General features: G+C 36.8%; 1 protein-coding gene across 2 annotated transcripts in view; it reads left to right on the top strand.

Moving 5' to 3' along the window:
* cntn5 (contactin 5) overlaps positions 1 to 23,354 on the top strand; it is a 165,844-nt gene that overhangs the window by 76,773 nt on the left and 65,717 nt on the right. For both annotated transcript variants that reach the window (XM_023350705.1, XM_023350707.1), the window contains exons 6-8: positions 2,031 to 2,126; positions 6,016 to 6,219; positions 16,155 to 16,257. In XM_023350705.1, the coding sequence (XP_023206473.1) occupies positions 2,031 to 2,126; positions 6,016 to 6,219; positions 16,155 to 16,257 (403 nt within the window). The remainder of the gene's footprint in view (positions 1 to 2,030; positions 2,127 to 6,015; positions 6,220 to 16,154; positions 16,258 to 23,354) is intronic.

Genomic DNA, 23,354 nt, shown 5'->3' on the forward strand with positions numbered 1-23,354 from the left:
TCTGTGTGGGTTGTTTTTAGCACACAGAGTCGAGTGCATGCCAGAGTGTCTTCTGGTAATTTTAATATTTAAAGTTATAAAATGTAATATGATATAGGAGTAATAGTAACACCAATTTTTTGATATGGTAATGTCCAATCAGAAGTACGACCATGGAATGTAAAATGTGAGATCTGAATAGTTGCTCTGAGCTGCTTGTGTGTGAAATATTTCATCAATACTGTTTTAAAGGAGCCCCCAGGTCTAAAGTTATCAGACTGTTTTTATTGACTTTAGACCAAATGAAACATAATGGAGCAACACCAGCAGCTGTGAATGTTCCACAAACCATCTATGGCTGTGATATCATATAAGACATGTAAACTGTGAAATAAATCAACTTTCTCTGCCTTTTTCTTGTGGTTCTACAGCCACCTGCAGAAATAAACCACTCCCTGTCAGAAACAACCAATCAGAACCGGAAGGAAGAGCTTAGCAGTGTCAATCACACTGGTATACATGCTGCTCACACCCTCCCTGTTGCTCTCTGCTCCACTGCAGCTCCTTACCCACAGCAGATCCTGTGCAGGCTTGTTAGCATGGCCACCGATGGTGACGGATAACCAGTTTTCTTGTCATGTTAGGTCATGAGTGTGACTGACAGTGCTAAGACCTTCCTTATGGCTCTGATTGGTTGTTTCTTACCAGATGGAGTATTTCTCCTAGTGGCAATAGGACAACAGGAAAAAGGCAGAGTAGCTATTTTTTTCAGATTTTCAGTGTTATATTGTACTGTCTGGCTATTGTAATGATTTTAACAAATATGTAAAAAACACAATGTTGTACAAGTTACTTACTGCAGCTGTAAGGCTGCTGGCATCAAATGTTGGTAGTGCAGCTCATTTTGACTGCCATTATACTTTATACTGATATGAATACAACACCCTGAACAGCTAACTTCTTTAACAATGGCCTTTTGTGGTTTATAATTGTGTAAGCTAATATGTGGCCATGCATATTGCATAAACTTTTCTGCTTTCTAAAGAAGTTTTATTGGTCTTATTTAAACATTCCCCAGAAATTACGGTTTCATTAGTGAAAGTAAAATATAGAAAAGTGTGTAATAAATCAGTGTGAGTTTAAATTTTTGCTTTAGATTCTTGAAATGAATGTATTTTTCAATGATATCATTTATTGACATGCACCTGCCTAAACCCTTTTATTTTATTGTTTCTCATGACTAATCTTGCTTTCATGACATAACTATACATTTTTGCAGTCAGCATTAACGCTGTTTTTCTGTTTGCATCTTCTTGCTTTATTCTTTGCATCCACTCTGTGGGATGACATTCATTGTGAGCACAGGTTGAGCTGAAGCATTAAAAAAAGCTACTTGTGAGACGAGAACATCAAATTACACTCTGTGCATTGCTGTGTGGCACACTTTAAAATGAAGTCAATGAACCATTATTACTAAATCTGCAGGAAATGCAGCTTTCACAAGTCATTGAGGAATAATTGCCCAACAGCTCAGCAGTAATGTGCAAAGTTATGGAACAGAAGTGGTTTGGACATAAAGACCAAACATGGATCATGAGCTTGTTCATTTATTTCTATCACTCTGCGATCATCTGAAATTGTTCTGACATCAATTGTTTGTCTACCTGCAGTATGATGCTGAAATCAGGTGCATGTGGTGGGGAGGTATGCTGTAAAACGTCCATGAAGCTGCTAAAGTTGGACGCTGAAGGGGAATTAACAAACTGACTGTAGCTGCTGAAAGAATTTAACATGATCAGAGTTTTTACCACCTTTTACCTCAGTGCCTGCATTTGCTGAAGCCCTGTTTAAGCAGTTCTTGTTGAGATTCATCACTGAGTTGAATCCAACCAGAAAAAAACAGGGATTTGAAACAAGCTTTACTAATCCTTTGTATTAACTCATTTGGCTTCCTGAGGAGATAAGAAATATTTTGCTTTTGCTTGCAATCACATGAAAACATATCAAAGTTTGGTTTTGCTAATGATGCTTTTCATTTTGTATCATTTTAGACCTTGGTGCTTTCAGTACGAGGACCCGGGGCGGCGTGTCGGTGCGTGAAGGCCAAGGCGTGGTGCTCATGTGTACTCCTCCTCCTCATTCGCCAGGTAACCGGAGCTTTTCTTTTATTAAGCTCCAACATAAATCAATGTCTCCATTTTATAAGAAGTCTCATCATCATGTCTTTCAGATGATGAGCAGTCAACACAAAACTGGGACACACATTCTCAGAGTTTATGTTTTTTTGGATCATGAGAAATTGAGTGAGATGTCAGTAGCCAATTATTTACGATAGACAAATCGCACAAGATCTCTGCCCACAGCTGTCATCTGTTTTAAATTATGCAAACCCAGACACTTACAGGTTTCCTGTTCATCAGCATGTCAAGCTTTCCTAGTGATGGGAAGGTTTGCTGAGGGTTTCTGCCATTTGCAAAAGAAAAAAAATCTAAAATTTGCAGCTCATTCTAATTGGAATCTGGGTAAGGAATTTTGTCTCTCACATCTTGCATTTTGTGCTTTTAATTCGAAAAATAATTATCATATACATGTGCGTATTTTTCTGTCCAGTTATAACTGTGATTGACATTTAATAAAAATCAAACATGGTGCACAGTGTTATGAGGGGATAGGAGGATGATGGAAATATAGATTTTCTGCCGTCTTTAGTTTGTTGCAGCCTTGCTCCTGTAAACTGTAATTGATCCAGGTATCAGTCACAGTGACATAGTTTAAAACATTCATGCTGTGCTGCATTAAGTTGACCCATGGAGCAAAACACTCATCCAGGAACTTGCACCTTGAAGCAGTATTTTCAGAGATGCAAACAAACTCAGCAGGGCACAGTGGCAGATCTGTCATGTCCTTTCTTTCAGCTCAAAAAGCTAAAAACTCTTCTTAATATCAGAGAATTACCCATCCTGCCCTCCAGCTGACACTACTATGCAAAAGGTTTTGCACGCAAAAGCTGTTATTTTATATCTCCCAATAGCATGTGGCATAATTGTCATGCATACACAAATTAAAATTGATCAGTGTGAGATTACTTTTTTAATACATTACCCCTTGAATGTTTTCACATATTGCCACAACAAACTTTAAGATCTTAATTCATTTTTTTACTGGAAGACCAAGTCTGTAAGAAGATAGAAAAATACTTAAAACTTTAGAAAAAGATAAAGGGGTTACTTGACAGCAGGTCAGTGATCTCAAACGTACAACTAGAGCTTTGGTGAAATTGTTTAGTTTAGAGCATACCCATGTTAGAATGACCTTCAGCTAAATATAATCTGTGGCAGAACTTCAAAATTTCACAGGCAACCAATTTGACTGAGATTAAACTATTTTGTAAGGAAAGAATTGTAGATGTGAAACATCAGACTACATTTTTTATGGACTTGGAGAAGGCACTCGACCGTGTCCGGTAGGGGGAACTCGGGTAGGATGGGGTAGCAGGCTTTGACATGGGTTGTTGGGCCGCTGTACAGCTGGTGTTGGAGCTGGCTCTGCATTGCTGGCAGTAAGTCGGATTTGTTTCCGGTTAGATCATTGTACTCCACCAATGTTCCCCTTTGTCATTGATTCTGTTCAGAACATTTGTGTACAGAATTTTTTGGCGCAGCCAAGGTGTTGAGGGTATTTGTTCTGGTGGGGTTAGGATTGCCTCTCTGCTTTTTGCAGATGATGTGGTTCTGTTGGCTTCATCACATGTATAGCTTTTGCTGAAGCAGTTCACAACTGAGCCGAAAAAGAGTAGAGTCCCTTCTCCGGATTGGGGAAGAGATCCTGCCCCAAGTGGAAAAGTCAAAGTATCTCTGTCTTGTTCACGAATGAGGGAACAATGGAGCAGGAGATTGAGATTACAGATGCAACCAGCGAAAATGAGTTTGCTCCACATTGAGAGGAGCCGGTTGGGGTGGCTCAGGCATCTGGTTAGGATGCCTTCAGGGAGCCTTTCTAGTGAGATGCTCTGGACACGTCCCACTGGGAGAAGACCGTGACAAAGACCCAGGACACCCTAGAGGGGCTGTGTTTCTTGCCTGGACTGGGAACGCTTTGGGATACCCCCAGAGCAGCTGGTTCAAGTGGCTGGGGAGAGAGAAGTCTGGGCTTCCCTAGTTAGGCTGCTGACCCCACGACCCAACCCAGGATGAGCGGAAGACAGTAGATGGATGAGATGTGCAAAGCTGGTAGACACATATCCCAGAAGACTGGATACAAATGCACAGGATTAATATTTAAACTAATTACTCTTGTTTGAGGAAAATAGATTTTATTACTTGGATACTCATCCATGATTAGGTTTTATGTAAATAATTCACACAAAATGTTTCTCTTCTAGAAATCTTTGTCTTAATTTGTTGAAAAAAAAAGACAAATCTGCCACTCTGAGCAGTTGATATTTTATATTAATATCATCTGTTTATAGATTTCATTTCTAGTGAGAATTACATTAACAAAATAAAGAATATTCAAACAAAAAATCTATATTTTGATTGGACAGAAGCATTGAATGTGCCACTTTGATGAATGTTCTTGTGAGTCGGAGTGTGCCACAAGTGAAATTCGTAATAGACTTTAAACCGTGTTTGGGTTAAATTGGTTGTGGGAGGATTTAAAGACATTCAAATCCACTCAAATTTAAATAGGTCTCCATTGGCAATCATTGAGCTGTGAAAAGTTTATTTCCCTTTTCTTGGCTCAGAACAGTTTCGATGTTTCTCTTTGGCAAATATTGCTCCATGTTGATAGAGAGGAAACATGACACTTTAAAGACAAATTACCAGAGCTGTGATCTTTGTTTTTCTGGCAAAGATTATGTTGTAATTAAAAGTAGTCTTAGTAAAGGTGGTAAATGATTAGAACTCTCCTCCTTACTGCATTTTCTGACTTCATCTTTGATTGTTGAGCTGAGTCTGAGAATGTGCAGAAGGATCAGCATATATTTGATAAGAGATTAACATAAAGTAATTTATCCCCTGTAAAATTCACATTAACACATTAATAACAGCTAAACTTTAACAGAATAGATTTAAATAATATTAATAGAAACTGTTGATTACACAGAAAACATAGAAAGTATACAAACTACTGGACTTGAATACTAGGAAATCCTGATCAAACCCTTTAGAGGCAGTAGAGGATTTGAGTAGAGCTTCTCCTTCCATCTGGGCCCTAAACCTACAGACAGAGATGAAATGGTTTAGATCAATTCATGTGTTGGAATGGCCCAGTCAAAATCCAGACCTAAATCCAATAGAAAATCTGTGGGAATACCTGAAAATTGCTGTTTAGATGCTCTTCATTCAATCTGAGTTTGAACGAATCTGCAAAAATGGGGAAATAAATTGAGTTTTTGGTGGTGCAAGGCTTGTAGGCATATCCCAAAGAACTTGCATCTGTTATTGCAGCGAAATGCAATTCCACAAATTGACTCAGGACCTTTGAGAACCCTGTATGCTTTCCTTTTCCTTTCACTTCACAAATGTACTCAACTGTGTGTGGTTCTGTCACACGAAATCTACATATATATATAAAAAAACATTGCTATTTTTGGTTTTATTGCAACAATATGTGAAGTTCAAATAGGTCTACAAGACTCTGCATGTACTCAGGAATGATTAGGTCTTATAATCCTTTGCTTGATCTCTTCCTGTTTATTTTGCTGTAACTGCACCTGTTTGTGAGACTTAACAATGATGACACACATGCTTTTTGGAATCAGTCCATCAAACTGAATCCCAGTTCCAGATATCGTCCGAGGATTCAAATGAGCTCCATATGAACAATAAACCTCCCAAAATATCTCTGGCTGTATTCTATAAAGAGAATCCTGGATATTTTTTTAAAAGATACAGTATATTATGCCGTAGATTTTCAGTTTCACACCATTATTCTTCTATGTAGCAAAGGGTTGAACTTTCTCATGCATACTGAGTAGGTCAGCCTTGGAAACGAATGTAAGACATAAATGGACTCTCTTTTTTTCTTCCACAGAGATAATCTACAGCTGGGTGTTTAATGAGTTCCCCTCATTTGTCGCCGAGGACAGTCGCCGCTTCATCTCCCAGGTCACAGGGAACCTGTACATCTCTAAAGTTCAGCCCTCAGATGTCGGAAGCTACATCTGTCTGGTGAAGAACGCGGTGACGAGCACCAGGGTTCTGAGCCCGCCGACTCCCCTAACACTGAAAACGGACGGTGAGGATTTTTAGCTCTTAAATGATATGCAGACTGTTGTTGAGTCTTCTCTTTGCTCGGCTGATCAAATTGCAGCGCTGGCTTTTCTGAAATCTATCTATTGCCTTCTGCCGCTGGATTGCTTTTGCTCCGATAAAAATCTGGGATGGATTTTACATCAAGATATTGCACTATATCATACCGTAATGTGTTTGGAGGAAGTTTTACACCGGAAGCCTCAAGGTGTTTTGAACAGGATCCACAATTTATGGAGATAGTGAGCAGTGCTCGAACGTTAGTGTTGGGGGGAGCCCGCTTTGCTCACAATGTGCTTTCGTGAAAATGGCCATTGGGGAAATCATTTCCCTGCATAAAATTATCTAAATCAATGGCCCTTGCCATGGATGGGGCTTTTGTCTTTTATTTTTGCTGCTCAGGAGCCAGGCTCCCGAACTGTTTGTTGGATTCTGGTGAGAATACCACCTGGAGGCATGTCACCTCTGACTTGACGCAAAGCAAAATGTCCATTACATCAATCAGGTGCCTTTTGTTGTCAAAGTTTATACAAACCAGTGTGATTACACACCCAGTGAAGCTGTGAAATACCATTTGTATTCTGAATTCTTTCCCTAATGTTGCAGGAGGATTACATTCCTCCCAGCAAGTTTGTTGCTCTTTAATTGCATAAGTGTTTGAAGTTGCCCTGTGAGACATGCATAATGCTTTGCACACAACCATGCTAAATTAGTTTGTGTCTCTTGCTAAACGAAAAGCAAAATGCAGTCAGAGGGGCACGCGGTCAGCCTTCTATCAGCTCTTTATTGTAGAGGAATAAAAGATCTGTCTTTTTTTCATCAATGAGTGATGGGAAGGGAAATTAATTTGGCAGCATCAGTCACATACATTTGTGCAAAACGCCTATCACTTCATTTGTAATGGATCATTCATATGTAATGGATCATTTTTCTTTTTTTTTATACGTTTGAAAAAACATTTGATCCCTTTGCAAACAGTATCCTGCACTACAGCTAGACACTCAAAGAAGTTGCATATAAAATTGACATTTTGCAAGAACTTGTATTTTTAATTAGATAATAGATTAATCTGTCTTAGTGAAAATAATTAACTTTTATTCAATAAAAGCATTAAGCTTGCCTGCAGTTATGTTACGTAAAGTCTTCTTTAGGAATGAAACAGATTAAATCTGCCATTTTCTAACAATTAGTTTATTACATGATTTTGTTGCTTTTGTGTATGTAGTGGTTGCAAATCCATGTAAAAAATATCTTTCTATAATGCTTCATGTTTATGTATGTTTTATAAAAAAATCACAATGTAACTTTTTTTATTCAGGAACTGCTATTTCTGTAAATTCATTCTTAGACTAGATGTTTATGCCCAGACGTCATAGCTTCCCAGTAGATCTAAAATAATCTATTCAGCTCATCAAATTCAGATAATAAAGTTCCGACCTGCTGATACTGAATTTAACCAGTGGTCATTTATTTTAAAGAAGTATAAATTACTATAATATTGTTTATGTTTATTCAGCTTAGAAGGGCACTGTACTTCAATGCAGAAAATTATTTCTGCTAGACGTTTTCAAAATAAGCTGTTGTTTTATTTAAATCAGAAGCAAGGGGGGGATGACACTGTGTGTGAGAAAGTACAGTCAGTGTTACACAGCTCTGTTAAATGTGACTTCACAACTACATTTTAAAATAAGAAAATCTGCCCCCAAAGTTTTCATTTTAAACTTTACTGGCACTTTATATTAGAGATTAGCATAGTTAGAGGATCACCACAGTTAACATTACTACCACCAGCAGCATTTACTGCATACATCTGCCTATTTCTAATTAGCAAATACTTGAGACCCCGCCTAACAAATCGTAGAGCAGAATATTTTAAAGTTCAAACACCAATTATATCATGATATTCATTAAAATATACCGTGGAGACCGTCTATGTGCTGCTAAGCTAACATCTATGGTCTTTCTTATCTCCACTTTCGGGGGTACAGCACATCAGCTCAAAAAAGAATAGCACACCTGAATTGGTCTGCTTGAAAATGGCAGTCAATGACATGTCAGGTAGCATTGCATGTCAACACTTTCTTACATTGTTTGCAAAGTGATCTTGTCTTTCCCTCATCACCTTTTCTCTTTTTTCTGCCAGAAAAGCAGAAAAAAGAGAAATAATCATTTGAAAGTAGTGGAGACGTCTTCTGTGCTTCTGAAGCCATCAATTCTTAAAAAAACACAAACATTTATGACCAAAACAATGTCAACAAAGAAGTATAAAGGTTCCAATTATAAGGTTTGAGGTTGTCTCAGTGGGTTACTCCCATGGATTCAGCCTTGAACTCTGTGCAGTTTCTACAAGTCCTTAATGGCGATATTATTCCACCTATATGCCAATTACATTTTTACCCAAAGCCTGAGCTTTTAATGTAATAATGATCTCAAGAACTCTAGCAGACCTGGCAACAAAAGGCTAAAGATGCAGAATGGCTGTCATAGGGTGAAGTTAAAGCTTTCGTTTGAATTACTGTACATAGAAACTTGTGTGTGCATATGAAACAAACAGCAAAGGGGAGAGCTCCATCTTGAAACTAAAGGAATAATGCATGGAAGAGTGCTCAGAAACATCACCATGATCTTGTCAGAGGCCACTAGAAAACTATTCAAAGGAACCAAAGGAAGAATTTGTGCTTATGGAACCTTCTGAAGCAGTTTGCTGTAGTAGCTCTGATGGGCACACATTATTGTATAGATTATGAATTAAAGGGTGTGCTGTTTACTGTAGCAGCTCTGACACTGTAATATCTACAAGTGCAAAACTCATTCAGATATTGAGAAGCTCAACTCAAACATGTACAGCCTGAGCTATTTTTGTGCTCGCTTTGAGAACTGCTTTCAAAACGATCACTCATTGAGGTTCTAATAAAATACAACAAAACACAGTAGAAAAGCACAACTGGATCTATGTTTTTCATAGTTTTGAAAGTTAAACTAACACCAATTCTGAAAAAGACCAAATAGACCAGACACAGTGTTAATTTACTGTATCTCTGCCAGATTTGGGTACAAAACTACAGTAGCAGTTGTCTTGCTGGCAGGTTCTGTAAATTTATGCTGAGAACCATTTTATACTCAGACTGAAACGTTGCTTCATATCTGAAAATCTTAAAGCTTTCCAGAACTTTATCCCTGACCTGTCTGGTGTGTTTCTTAGTCTTCATGAATCTGTTACGGTGTTCTCAACGAAATCTCAGGAGCCTTTGCAGACCAGCTGTATTTGTACTGAGATGAAATTAAGCCCAGTTAGACACGATTCTCAAAATAAATGACTTTTGGAAGCAGCTGGTTGCACTGGATTTTAATTACGAAGGTCAGGCTAAAGGGACGTGAATAAAAACAGCTTGACTTTTCAGATTTTTATTTGCATTTTAAAAAATCTTTTTCTTCCACTTCACAATACTACTTTGTATGGCTTAATTACATAAAATCTCCCTGAAAACCTTTTGAAGTTCAAGGTCATCTTAAAATGTGAAAAACTTCCATGTTTTTTCAAGGCACTGTAAAACAAGTAATCTGAAAGAAAGAAACAATCACGATACACCATGTTATGGGGTTCACTGCGGATTAAAGGATGAATGTAAGAATAAAATATAGTCTTATTGTGAGTCAGGCTCTGAATGAATCTCCCACCAATATGACCTAAGAGCATTTAAACAGCTCACATTCTTTTGTTGTGTTGAAAGCACTCCTGTAGATTAAAAAATATATACTATACTTCTAAATATACAGTTGCAATCGCCTCAAAGTAAAACGTGCGTTTTTAGTTTTTTCTTTGGAAAAATAAAAGCACCTAAATAGTCTCTAGTCTTTTCACTGTTTAAAGTTAGAGTAGGTAACTTTTATTTTAAAAAAAAACAATAATAAAATGATATATATATATATATATATATATATATATATATATATATATATATATATATATATATATATATATATATATAATATATATATATATATGTTTTTTTTTGTTAAAGCTGTCCTGACAGTATGTAATATGAGACAGATAATCTGTGAAAAAATTAAGCTCCTCAGAATTTCTACCGACATCTTCAGAAATACACAGCTCAGTCAGAGAGACCAATAAGAGCCAGGAGGAGGTTCTTAGTGCTGTCAATCAAGTTTGGGTACTCTCTGCTCACACCCTACCCTGTACTCTCTGGTAGGCTACAGCTAGTTCCACCCAATGGTGCCTACAGAGAATGCGCTGGCTAGTTAACATAGATCACTCTGAATAAACACATTTTCTGTAATGGTATATTGCTTCTCTGCCCGTTGCACATTTGCAGCGTATACATGAGTTGATTGACAGTGCTAAGACCTTCCTTCTGATTGACCAAGAGTGGTGTGTTTCTGCAAATGGCAGTAAGATTGTAGGGAAGAATCAGAGGAGCTCAATTGTTTTCACTGATGATCTGTATCATGTTGTACGACAATCAATGTATAAAAGTCACCTAATGAAAATGTAATATTCCTAAATAGACTTGTTTGATATCTAGCATCTTCTTGTTGCTTTTGCCTGTTAGAAAATGTTGCATTTAAGTTCCCTTTTTACCCCCAAGACTTTGCATTCTCAAATTAACACAATCAAATCTCTGCACTTTTACCTCTGCTGTGCTGCAGGAATGTCTGACATTTTGCTGTTTATGTCTTGTGATTCTTGGCAGTCTTCTGAATTGTGAATTTGGATGTAAAATCCAGCACACTGCACTGGCACATCATCCCAAATGTTATCAGGTTGTTTGCTACCCCCCTTCAGTCATTGGACTCTGACCAATTAGACTGTGCAATCTGTGCCTCAGTAAAAGTTGGTGATCAACACACGGCAGACACTTTACGCTGGATCTGTGTGTGATTCGCGTATTGTCAGCTTCAGCCCTGAGTGTCTTAATCAAAGCAAGCATCTGGGCACCGTTATCCACTACTAGGGGCCATTAATAGTGCTGCTGCCACCTGCCTCTGCCCATGGAAAAAGGGGCTAAAGATGAACTTTTATTATACTTCACTGCTGAAATATCTTGTATAAATATCATATTTCAATGTAGTTTAAAAAAAAAAACTACAAAAATATTCTTACGTCTTTTGTCCTTAGAACATCTATCTTCCACCATTCTGATGACAGGCTTTTGTTGAAATCAATACAGATTTAGAGCTGTACTTATGTGATTCACCATGCAAAAGTGTTGGCATATGCTTTGTTTATTCTAAGATATTGCTTGCTTTTGTGTTATCTGTCTTTGAAATGGGGCATTGCATCTGTTCTTGCAGATATGTTCATCTGCTCTAAAGAGGCATTTTCTTTAAAAATGTTTTTCTTTTTTTGCGTGTTGAATTTTTATTGAAACAATGGACAGCAGCAACCAGAGATTATGGAAATTGATCCTGAATATTTACCGCACACGTGCTAGAATGGACCCTGAATTAATGTTATGTTTTGCTTCCAGATAAATTGTACAGTTATTGGTTTGGCACTACGGTTGTTGCTACAAGACATTTTTTTCTCTCTGTGCTGGCTGTAATATCAGAGAAACTTAATGTTTTCAGGATGGTGTCATCTCCATACAGGCACATTTTCTGTGTTCTGTGCAATCATTCATTATTGAAGTCTCCGAGGCATTGAAAATGATGTTGAAGAGTTTTTACGTTTTATGTCATAAATATGCAGCTATTCATAGCTAGCGCATCAATGGCAAAAGAATCTTGCTTTGTGTGTATCCTTAATGGTGTTTTAAAGTTTCTTTCCTGGAAATCTATTTAGAAAGATTGATGACTTACTGGGGCACTTAGAGATGCATATTCATTTGATTCCAATGGGACCATCTTGTGAATTTTACATTTGGACAAAGAGTTAGCCAGTTACAACAGACTAGGCTTTGCAAGAGATGGCAAACTCTCTCCAGCTTTTATTTTTCAAAAGACAATTCTAAATATGTCTAGGGATATTGCATTCCACCTGCCTGGAGCTCTGAAGAGATGGTGTAAAGTTTTCTTTTTGCCCCCACACTTGTGGTACACAACATAAAATTTGTAAAAGCTAATCTATAAAATATGTGAATTTTAGTTTTTTTTTTTTTTTTCTGTAAATAGACCTTCAAAGAAGTACACAGAAACTACCTGAAAATACTACATGACAAGATGGATCGTGTGAAGGGACCTTCCCCAGCCTAATTATGATTTAATATTTGCAGAGTAGTCTGTTTGGAGATGTTTTTATGAATTTGTGACTCCAAAAGAGTCTGAAAGAAAATGCAGCCTGGGAAGCTGAAATATCTGGGTGCAATGCTATTGGCTGGCATTTGTAAACCAGATAATTCATTTATTTTTCTTGGCTTTGATTGGCTGTACCCCCATGAGCAAAGATAAGGAACAGTGGAAATGTTAGCTTCTGCGGAAGTGCTAAGCCAGTTTCTACTCTGTGCGTTAATGCACACTGAGATATATTTGGCTTTTGAACTATTTAATCAAGCATTTATTAGTTTTTATGGAACGACTCAAGTATTTACAGATTTGAGCTATTTAGGGCTGGATGTGGTCCTGATGTATACAGTTGACGCCAGTTAACTGTGTATATAATTTATGGATCACCCACAATATTCCTCAAAATACATAAATACATTCTAAGTTTTTTGCTAAACAAATTAAGTTTCTGGATTTATGCCATGAATAAAGACAATCCTCAGACAATCTAATATCTAATACATACATTGTGCCAGTCAGAAGTTGGTTAGCAGTCATCATGAGGCTTTTAATGACCCACTTGAACAAATCTTTTTACTGGGTCAAAATACAACACCAAACTTTAATATTTCGGAACAGTAACCATTTAATTAAATTGTACATGAGATTTGATCATTATTTATAGCTATACTTTTGATTCACAGATTTACTTAAATGCAAAAACAGCACCCACATACAGTTTAAGTACATTGACACCAAAGCATGAAGGGTAATTTATCCTTCTCCTGTTTAAAGAACATTCTCAGATGTGCACAGCTTATGTCTGTCAGCCATCAAAATGACTCACAAGACAAGTCGACGTTTTCTCTGGTTGTACTTTAAGCTCAGTTTCACTATTTACTTACTTTAAACTTTGCTTTGGTTTTTATCGGTTTCAATATAGAATAGAATAGAATAGAATTACTTTATTCATCTTACCAGGGAAATTATTTGTCAATATATTAAAAAAGCTATTAGAAAAGCACTAATTTGCAATAATCTAGCTTAATTTACTTTTGTGTTACTGTTTATTAAATAGCAACATGACAGCTAAATTTTATTTGTTTGATGTTTGTCAAAAAATATTCCTTTTTGTGAGATCAGTTTGTGGCTCTTTCTCTCTTTCTGTATCCAAAATGGAACTATAATATTAAAGAAAATAGTTAAAGTAATTCAGTTAAAGCAAATTTGCCAAGCTCTTCTTGTTTTTACCACAGCTATGAAACTGATGCAGGTCCAGTTTTGAACCTTCTATGATTGTTTTGAATGAAATACTATACAGGGCAGTCTGGCTGTAAAAGATTTTGACATTAAATCAAATTAATTACTTAAATTAGTGTATTGTAAATGCATAATGTCTTTATCTTTAGAGTTTTTTATTCTTATCTATATCTCAAACTTCTACTTTAGGGTCATCTAACCACAGAAGAAACTTTTCTCATTGTTATTATCTTGAGGGCTCAGTCTTATTACTTTTAAATTGGTTTGAAGGAAACTATAGCATAACAGAAAAAATATAATTTTCCTATGATTAATAAGTGAAACAGAAACCAAATTTATGGCCATGCTGCAAGAGGCGGGCCGAGAATGTTTTAGGGCATCCACTTTAAACTTTGTTTTTTACAGTTCTATCAAGGCCAACCACAGAGACTGAATATGATATTGAATATACTATAACCAGAGCTGGTGAAATATTGCAAATTCATTATATGTGAAGGGCTGCTTTGGAGCCATAAATGTTGGGAATGAGATTGAAATTGAAAAGTTCTTTGAGACAAATATCATAAAACTCTTTTTTTCCATACATATCGAGCCACAATTCAATAACGCTGTTCCTCTGCTGAATTCATTTTATTACATAAAAAATGTCACATGCACGTAAAAATTGTAATTATGGTTTCTGAAATGTCATGTCAGTCATTTGTCTTACTGATCATATACTCCTTAATGCATGTGAAGCGGCACTCCCTGCAGTGTCATGATATGTTTTGAAACGTATTCCTGCAGGAAGTGGAGTCGCCAGTGGTTCACATGTGGACTGTTTTTGTTGAGATTCACACTTTTTGGGCAAAGAAAAGAGAAATGCTCATGTAATATTCATATTATAAACTCCCATTTAGCAAAAATGATAATAGTAATTAGATCCCAGATGACAGTGTTTGCCTTTGTTACTCTGCATTTGCTCAATGCCATCTGACACATCATCCCGGTAAATGGAAATAGATGGTCGGCTTAACATACAGATGAACAAACAAGTGTGTCCTCTAGCTATGACTTAGAGTGAAGGTGTTAGGCATCGCGGCACTTAGCAGGACTGATAACACACTATCACTTTTGTCCTTCACAATGTGTTTGCGAATTGTGGAGTGGATTACTAATTCTGGAGGACAATGGATCACTGTTCTGTTCCCTGTTGTCACTGGAGAATATTTGCTGGTACACCATCCTTCTTTGTCTTTTTTGGGGCTTTTGTTAGATTTTTTTTGTTTTTTTGTCCTGACAGATTTCGGGTTTCTCTGCCATTCCATTTTCAGCACATTCTGAAATATGCGGCCTGGCACCTGCTCTCTTTCTCAATGATTCCAACATTTTTAAATAATTAAAATTGTCACCACCTGCTGGTTTAGCAAGAAGGATTTCAGGAACGTCAGCAGCTCAATATTATCACATCCTATATTATATAGATTATTTTAGAGATATTATCCACAATGACATTTTAAAGATTTAGATTTTGATGATTGTGGCTCAGAGCTAATTGAAACCCAAATTTAAACTTCTTAGAAAATTGAAGTATTGCAGTAAATTAGTTGCTAAATAAGTGTGCCATTCACAGAGAGCTGTGTGGAAAATTCTGTGGATGGAAAAACTGTGGTAGAAAAAAAACCTTCTTAAACAATATGGATGATTGCAACCTTCAGAGCAGAAGTGTCAAATTTATTTTCGCATCAATATCATGATCAATATTGTCCTCAAAGAATCAGTTTTAGTAGAATGTATTGATAAAACTATCCATTAGCAAACTGTTAAATTATTAACAAATAGTTGTCTCTGTACTTCTTGAAATTAAATTGTATTCAAACATTTTTCACATTGATGTAATTTAGTAGCATAAGAACAAAAACTGCTTAAATAAATGTAATTAATCTATGAGTTTCAATTATTGCATTGAGTGAGTAAAATAACTTCACTTTTAATTTATATTTTAACCTGACACAGCTGTAAAACTAAGATTGAAATTGACTAAATGACATTAAATTGGCACTTCTTTATGCTGCTGGGTTGAAGTTTGGTTATTTTACATAAATTGTACCTGTTTGTTTTGCCAACACGTACATAAAGATGACATAATTTACTATAAACGTGTAATTATGCTTACTCTTGAACATTTTGTAACTAAAAGTTGTATTCTTACATTCATTAGTAAGATGTTTTCAGATAGATTTGAGTTCCAGCTGCCTTTAAGTATGTTTGTTTCACAACTACTGCTTAAATAAGTTATGATTGGAATCCCCTGTCACTGCTAAACAATGCTTGTCCATTTCTTTATAGCAAACAGTGAAGAATGGAAGAGAATAACTGAAAGTGGAAGAAAAGATGATGCCTGTAGCTGTATCTGCTGGGTTCTAATGTCTCCAATTCTTCTTTCTTAACCTTTTCTAGGTGTCATGGGTGAATACGAGCCCAAAATTGAAGTGCACTTCCCCACATCTGTACTGGCTGCCAAAGGAGTGACTGTCAGGCTGGAGTGCTTTGCTCTGGGGAAGTAAGTAAGCACAGACAAAGTGCACAAAAATAGATAATTGTTTATTAATCACCAAGATGAGTGAACTGCAGCCTCTCATCACTAGAGCTGGGAGATCCTTTAGATAGCGCTGCCCTGTGCTCTTCTCTCCTCTTTTTTTAAATTTCATTATTCCATTATCTGGAAGGGAACGGAGGCATATCTTGACTGCAGGCGATATGTTAAGTGAGTGTTGAGAAGTGCAGCATCATGGCTCTGCTGTTAGATGGCATGTTAGTGCAGTAGCAGGGTGGCGGGGGGCCTGAATGGGGAATTTAGCCCTGGGGATCCGTGTGCTCTTATAATTGAGAGCCCTAATGTATCCATGTTTCCTGGTTGCTTTTGGGGTCTTTTGTAAAGAAAGCCAAGGTTATGTGGGTTTTGGGAAAAAAAAAAAAGAAATTGATAAAAGGCTTCTGTCAGAGAAGAGAAGACTCTTTTTATCCTTAGAGAATAAATCCACTCACACTAGGGGGGAGTTGCTGAGTGATTTACGCTTTATTGCCTTTTTATATCAAAACATTATTAATTTGTCACTATTGTCTTAAAAAAACTGTCGTGATGCATAGAATACACACATGATGTGGTAACATTTTCAAATCAATTCCCATTACAACCACAAACATTTGATCTATAACAACGTTTTATTGGGATAAAAATAACACAACACAACATGGTTACACTTTTTTCTCAGTCAATATAGAAAGGACTTTTTATACAGCCTAATGTAACACTTGCGGTGCATTCACATCAGCCCTGACAGCTTCAATCGAACTCTAATTTTTCTATCTAGAAAGTCCTGTATGTTTAGGAAATTGTGAATATGCAATCAAACTCTGATGCAGATCAGAGTTCGAAGCGAACTCTGGTCCTCTTAAAAGCCTCTCAGTTCAGTTGTAGTGAATTCTGGTGCGGTTCAAATGCGTATATAAAAGCACTACAGCGCTGGGCATTCTGGGTAAATACAACCAAAACAAATGTGCAAGTTTAGCGCTAGCGGGAGAAATGGTTCATGGTCTTTTACCAAAGACAAAAGAGAAATCCTACAAATGCTAAAATCTGACCCCACTCCATTTTTGTTTACGTTTTGTGAAGAAGGAAGTTGTGCTCAGTATCTTCTTTATACATTTTTGTGTTGTTTCATGGTGTAGCGCCACCAGAGGCGAGGCAGCGATCAGGTTTTTCACACATTTGACACAAACTGTACCAACAGACAAGTGTGGCCATTTTGGTTCCCATTTAAACCAACTCCACTATCAGGTGTGAAAACTCCTTCAGTATTTGGTTAAAAACAGACTTACAGACATCAGACTATTAGAGACGTACTAATGAAAAAGGATCACACTTTTGTCTAGTTGTCTTTGCAAAATAGCTCAAACTTTACCAGATTATATATAGAACTCAATAAGCTTCAAATAATGATAATTAACTGTTAGGGTAGAAAAAATGTCATAAAATGGCGTGAATTCTATCTGGGTTCTGTTTTAAGAGGTCATGGTAAGCATCCTGCTTATCAGAGACACACACATCTTATATGGGTCAAACACACTCACTTAAAGTATAGGGAGCCCTAATCTCGGTGCATTTCTCAGAAAGTGTCCGCCTCACATGTCAGTAATTATCTGAAGTGGTAACATAATTGTGTCAGTGGTTATCTGACAGGGGTAGAGACAGGGTTCCATATGTTCCAACCAATTGTCGTAATTTTTTTCACACATCACTGTATTGTATAAAACCGTGGGCTTGTGTAACCAAGAAAACTATTCCAGGATCAGAAAAAATGCTTAAATAAATTAGGAACAGGGAGAAACAGTTTTGTTGTCCTCTTTCTTACAAAGTTTTTGCATCTTTGCATAACTGTGGATGTTGACTGAGGCAGTCTAATACATGTTGATGTAAACTACTCCAATGCAGCGCTGAGTGTATGTTTGTTGTTCTGTCGAGATGGAAACCCGTCCCAGTCTAAAGTGTTTTGCATGGTGTAATCAGGGTTTTCAGCCACATGGTAGGTTTTGCATTTGGCCAAAAAAATTATATTTGGTTTCATGTGACCAGAGCTCCTTCTTCCACATCTTTGCTGGGTAACTTTGGCAAACCTTAAACTTATTAAGGGTTCCATAAAAGATTAATAGTTGTTATGTTGACCGTTCTGAATCCTAGTATGTCCTCCAGACTTACCATGGACCTCTTCAATGCTGCTCTGGTTAATCATCTTCTGGATTGTCTGTTCGGAAGGATAGTCATGTTTTGGTGGATTTGCATTTGCATCACAAATTTTCCATTTTTGAACAAATTAAATAAAATATGCTTTTCCACAACATACTCCTTACATCCCTTAGTGTTCATGAAGCCGTTTGTTCACTAATGCTCGTTAATGAACCCCTGTAGCTTTCACAGGACAGCTGTGTTGAAAATAAGGTTAAATTACACACATATAAACTCTTATTTTGTTTAAACATCTGAGTAAAGAGAACAGCGTATAAATGTATGCTACACTTTGATGACCCTGTAAATGGACTCAAATTGACCATATATGAATAAGCAAGTGAATACATTTTTGTACTTTGAAAGCAAGAAATAAATGTATTCAGAGATTTGTGTTTATTTGGACAGATCAGACACACAAACCTTTTATCAAAGCAACTGAATTAGGTTTTCTTTGATACAGTTTGTATATCTTAAGTATAAAAAGCCTATAAATCACAGATGACCAAAAATCACATACTACGTAAATTTATTTAAATAAAAACCCTGAGTAAATATAAATTAATTATCAGTTTATTTTGTAAATAAACAGACTGAATTATAATCTCCCATCGCTTAGTGTTACTTATTAAGCTAAGCAGTGGTTTCTGACTTCCTGCTGAACAGCCAAACAGCTTCTGCTCCTGCCTTGTGCTTCCCTCATTGAAGTAATTTGTGTGCAATGGCTTTCAGTCTGACAGTGATCTAACGGAGTCCCCCTTGTACGCAGAGATGAATGATTCATCAATTCACCAAATTAAGACATGCCAGTCTTTATATAGTGCTGAAAATGAAGTTAAAATGGGTTTTGTACCACTGTTGATCAATATGTATGATGGCACTACTACCCTGCTAGGGCATGAAAGGCTCTTTGTTTATTACTGCCAAAGCTCCTTAATGATATTGCCTATTTGATATTTACCAGTGGCTGCGCCTTGGGAGGCCACTTTCAAGGGCAAAGAGAATGGGAGGAGGATTGAAGTAAAACAGCAGAACAAAAACGATTCTCTTTTAATCTGAGAGTTTAGTGAACTCATGGCGCCAAAAGCTGCTTTTCTTTCAAAGTTGCTGGTATCATGAAGAAACTCTATAGAACTGGGATAATTTGGGATTTTTTTCCTGATGGGAATGTGGCTACAGTATTAAATTCAAAATGGAAAAGCCTGAAAATTTCATCTTGAAATAGTTGGATAAAAACTGAGCAAAACTGTGTGTGGGAGCAGAATTTATCATGGCAAAAGTCGAACATATAAATATTCAACTTTGCATTGATAAGGATTTTTTAAAAGTTTTTAATTCACAACTATGTCTGCTTTTATTCTACCTGTGAGGTGCTACCATATCAAAATAATGTATTTTAAACCTTTTAACCGATCTTTAACGAGGATGTCAAGACTTGGTAAAGGGAGCCGTAGAACTGTGCATATAAATTTGCAGGTTACTCTTTGTATTCTTTGTCCAGACAATTCTCTACTACCAGGAACATCAAGTTATTTGTTCCTCTACCATCTCCACATCTTCTCTTGTAATGGAAATAAAGTTTGACCTAACCGTGGTTCTCTTGAAATCTATAATCATATCTTTGGTTTTGTCTTAATTCAAGATTTATTTTCAAACTTTAACACAAAGCAAGAGACTTTGTACAATTTTTATGTTTGGCGTCATGTAAAGTATCGGTTAGCTGCTCATCTCTGTATAAGAAACACAATTTCATTTCAAGAGAAATTTGTAACTTTTGTGTTACATGAACTGCTGATTTTCTTATGTTTAAATGTAATTAAACTATTGACACATCCATAATACACCTTAAGTTTACAGTGTGCATTATTTGTCCTCCACGATAAATAATGCAGGTAAACAGGTTTGACAAAAAAACTGGAAGTAAATTCAGGCTGAACATCAGGAACAATGCTACTCCCTTGACAATCAGACTATGCTCAGTTTCTGGTTTATACAGAAGCAACATGGTGACTTTATAGGATACACACTCAAAAAAGGACTGGCCTTATTGGCTTTACTGATAAATATTAGGTTTTTGTGGATTTATGACTATAAAGTCATAAAGCTTTATAGCTTTATGACTATAAAGCCATAAAAGAGAAGGCTGAAATAAAAATGTTGTTGAACTACATGGCTGACATGGCCTTGATAGCTTTCCATAGGAGGACTATGTAACTTTGGAGTGGTTAATCAGCTTGATAAATTGTAGTTAGCAAATGTAAATGTCATTTTTATATCCATAAATTAGATTTTGAAACAGACTAACCACCCTTATTCACAGAAAGATTATGTCTCCATGGTCTTCAAAAAGGAGTTTAAAAGTGAAATATTGTTGGCCGCCTTCGTTTTTAACACATATTGAAGTGTGAAGTTCATTGTGGTTCAAAAAGCCTTGTATATGTGAGGAGTTACACATTCAACCCACTCATATCCTCTTAAAGGATGATACATGGGATGTACCGGGTGCTTTTATCCAAATAGCCGTGGAGTAGTTGTTATACTTTTAGTTTCAGTGACCCCAGTGGGAATCAAGCTCTTAAATTCCTCCAGTTGCTGTCCTCTGTTGGGCGATACAGCACCACATTATCAGCAGCATCAGAGAGTGGCTCTTAACGCAACCCATTTTATACACTTTGTGCTGTGGTTAATGTGCTTAAAAAGTAGTTGTTTGGGCTGATATCGCACAGGTAAAATGTGTATTTGTTTCATCACTTTACTCATTTCAGGATGGCTTAAACTTCCCCAAAGGGACCTGGATATTTGGAGCTTAGAAAATGAGCTAAATTATAGGGTATTATCTAGATTTTAATGGTGCGAAAGAATCTAATTCTCAATTATATTTTCGTCTTAGACTCCATTTTTAACCTTTTATTATGAAAGAAGTCCAGATGAGGGCAAAGCAATTGTGTGAAACGCTAATTAAGATGCAATCTACACAGCCCGCCTATAGGCACAGACCTAAATTGAAAACTACAACACCTTACATACTCTCCGGTGTGTAACCCTTTCCCAGTGTCATGTATGCGAAGCTTGAACAGTTTGAAAGAGCAGAAGGACCAGAGTTTTGGATTTTCTGCCAACAGCTTTAGTGGGTACTGACAAGAAGGGTTTCTTGCTTTTAAAATGAGTGGCCCCATTTTCTCTCTGCGCCGCTCCCAGGGGCCGTGAGCTTGTACAGTCCCGGCACTCATTACTCAGCCTCCAAAGAGAAATCCTGCCACGGACTCTCAAAGATTCACCGTTATGTTCCAACCCCTCAAGGTCTCTATAGATTTCCTCTGTTCTCGCGCTTGTTGAGAGTTTAGTCAGAGCAAAAGTCTCCAGGGTTGTCCATTAGGAAGTATAATTTGCGTCACTACTCAATCCCCAATTCCTGTATAGTGCTTAAATCTTCATTACACCAGACAGCTTTTGTTTAGTCAGACATACAGAACTCTAGTTTTACAACAGTCCAGTCCAAAATGAAAGTGAACTGTTGCTGTTACATAAAACTTTGTCTGAATTCTAATTCAAGGCCATGCCAGACAAGGGCAATTCACCGTCCTTGCAAAAAGGGTAAAAAACGTTTCCATCAAGACTAAATGATTGATGGATTCGGCGAAGGTTTTCCGTGTGGTGTCATGTTTCCATCTTTCAGGGACCTGTCAAATCCACTTGTCATACCTAAAATGACTGATACTGCACACATTATAGGGCTTTCTTCCTCCACATGTGGAAGTAATCTGTCATGTCAATCTACATGGACATTCTTGACCAAAAAAGAAAAGATGTATGTGGATTGTTTCAACACTAAACTTGTCACATTTGTATGGTATGTGCCCTTCAGTTAAGGACTTTAAAAGATGTTAGGTTTGGGGTCAAATAATCAATGGCTGACATTGACAGTGCTTGAAAATGTATTTACCTCCTATTTTGTTCACTTATATTTCCAGATCCTTGCACAATTGTTTATTTTTAAAAAATTCTAAAGGAAAAAGTTATTTAAATTAAACTTCCTGCGTTTCCCATGTTAACCACATTTTATTGGTTCAATTTCAACAGGTCTTGTTACCTGTAGAATGAAGAAATTCCCTCAATAAATCGTGTCTGACAACATGAAGTATTCGAACAGATTTTACAAAGCAACATAGCCTGCCCCAATCTGAAGAACTTTAAGAATAAAAGACATAGTCACAAACATCCATCAGTTTGGAAAAGGTTACAAGGCATTGGAACTCCGGCAAACCTCTATAAGAGCTATCAAGTAGAGAAAAGTGAATTCTCCCAGGAGTGGCCAGCCTACCAAATTTACTCGCACTTCAACAACTCCTAGACGGGGAAAGAACAAAGCAATATCTAAAACACTCAATGCCTTACTTGCCTCAGTAATGGTAGGTTTTTAAGATTTAATAATACTGGACACAAATACCACCACAGGTGAAAGCAACTGCTGACCAAAGAGGTCATCTTACATTGGCGAAAAACAAAAATTAAATTCCGATGTTCCTACTGACAAAACAGTACGACTTTTTGCAAGGTGTGTTTCCTGTTAGATTCAATGTAAAAGTAACAGCATTTCATAAAAATAACATCAATTGTGGCAGTGGTAGTTTTTTAGTTTAGTCTGAGGCTGTCGAACTACCACCATTTTCCTCTCTGACTAAAAATCCTGAAGGATAATCTTTTGGCAAACGTTTGTAAGCTTAACCTCACCTGTGAAGCAAAACCAATGATCCAGAGTCCACCAAAATCAAAGTGCTGAAGCAGATCTTATAAAGCATCCAATGGTGCTTGATTGCATTTCTGCACTGGAGAGAGGATGAAACTATTTTGTCACTGCACTGCATAGCATTTAT

The sequence above is a fragment of the Xiphophorus maculatus genome, chromosome 18 (assembly GCF_002775205.1).
Source record: "Xiphophorus maculatus strain JP 163 A chromosome 18, X_maculatus-5.0-male, whole genome shotgun sequence".
NCBI lineage: Eukaryota > Metazoa > Chordata > Actinopteri > Cyprinodontiformes > Poeciliidae > Xiphophorus > Xiphophorus maculatus.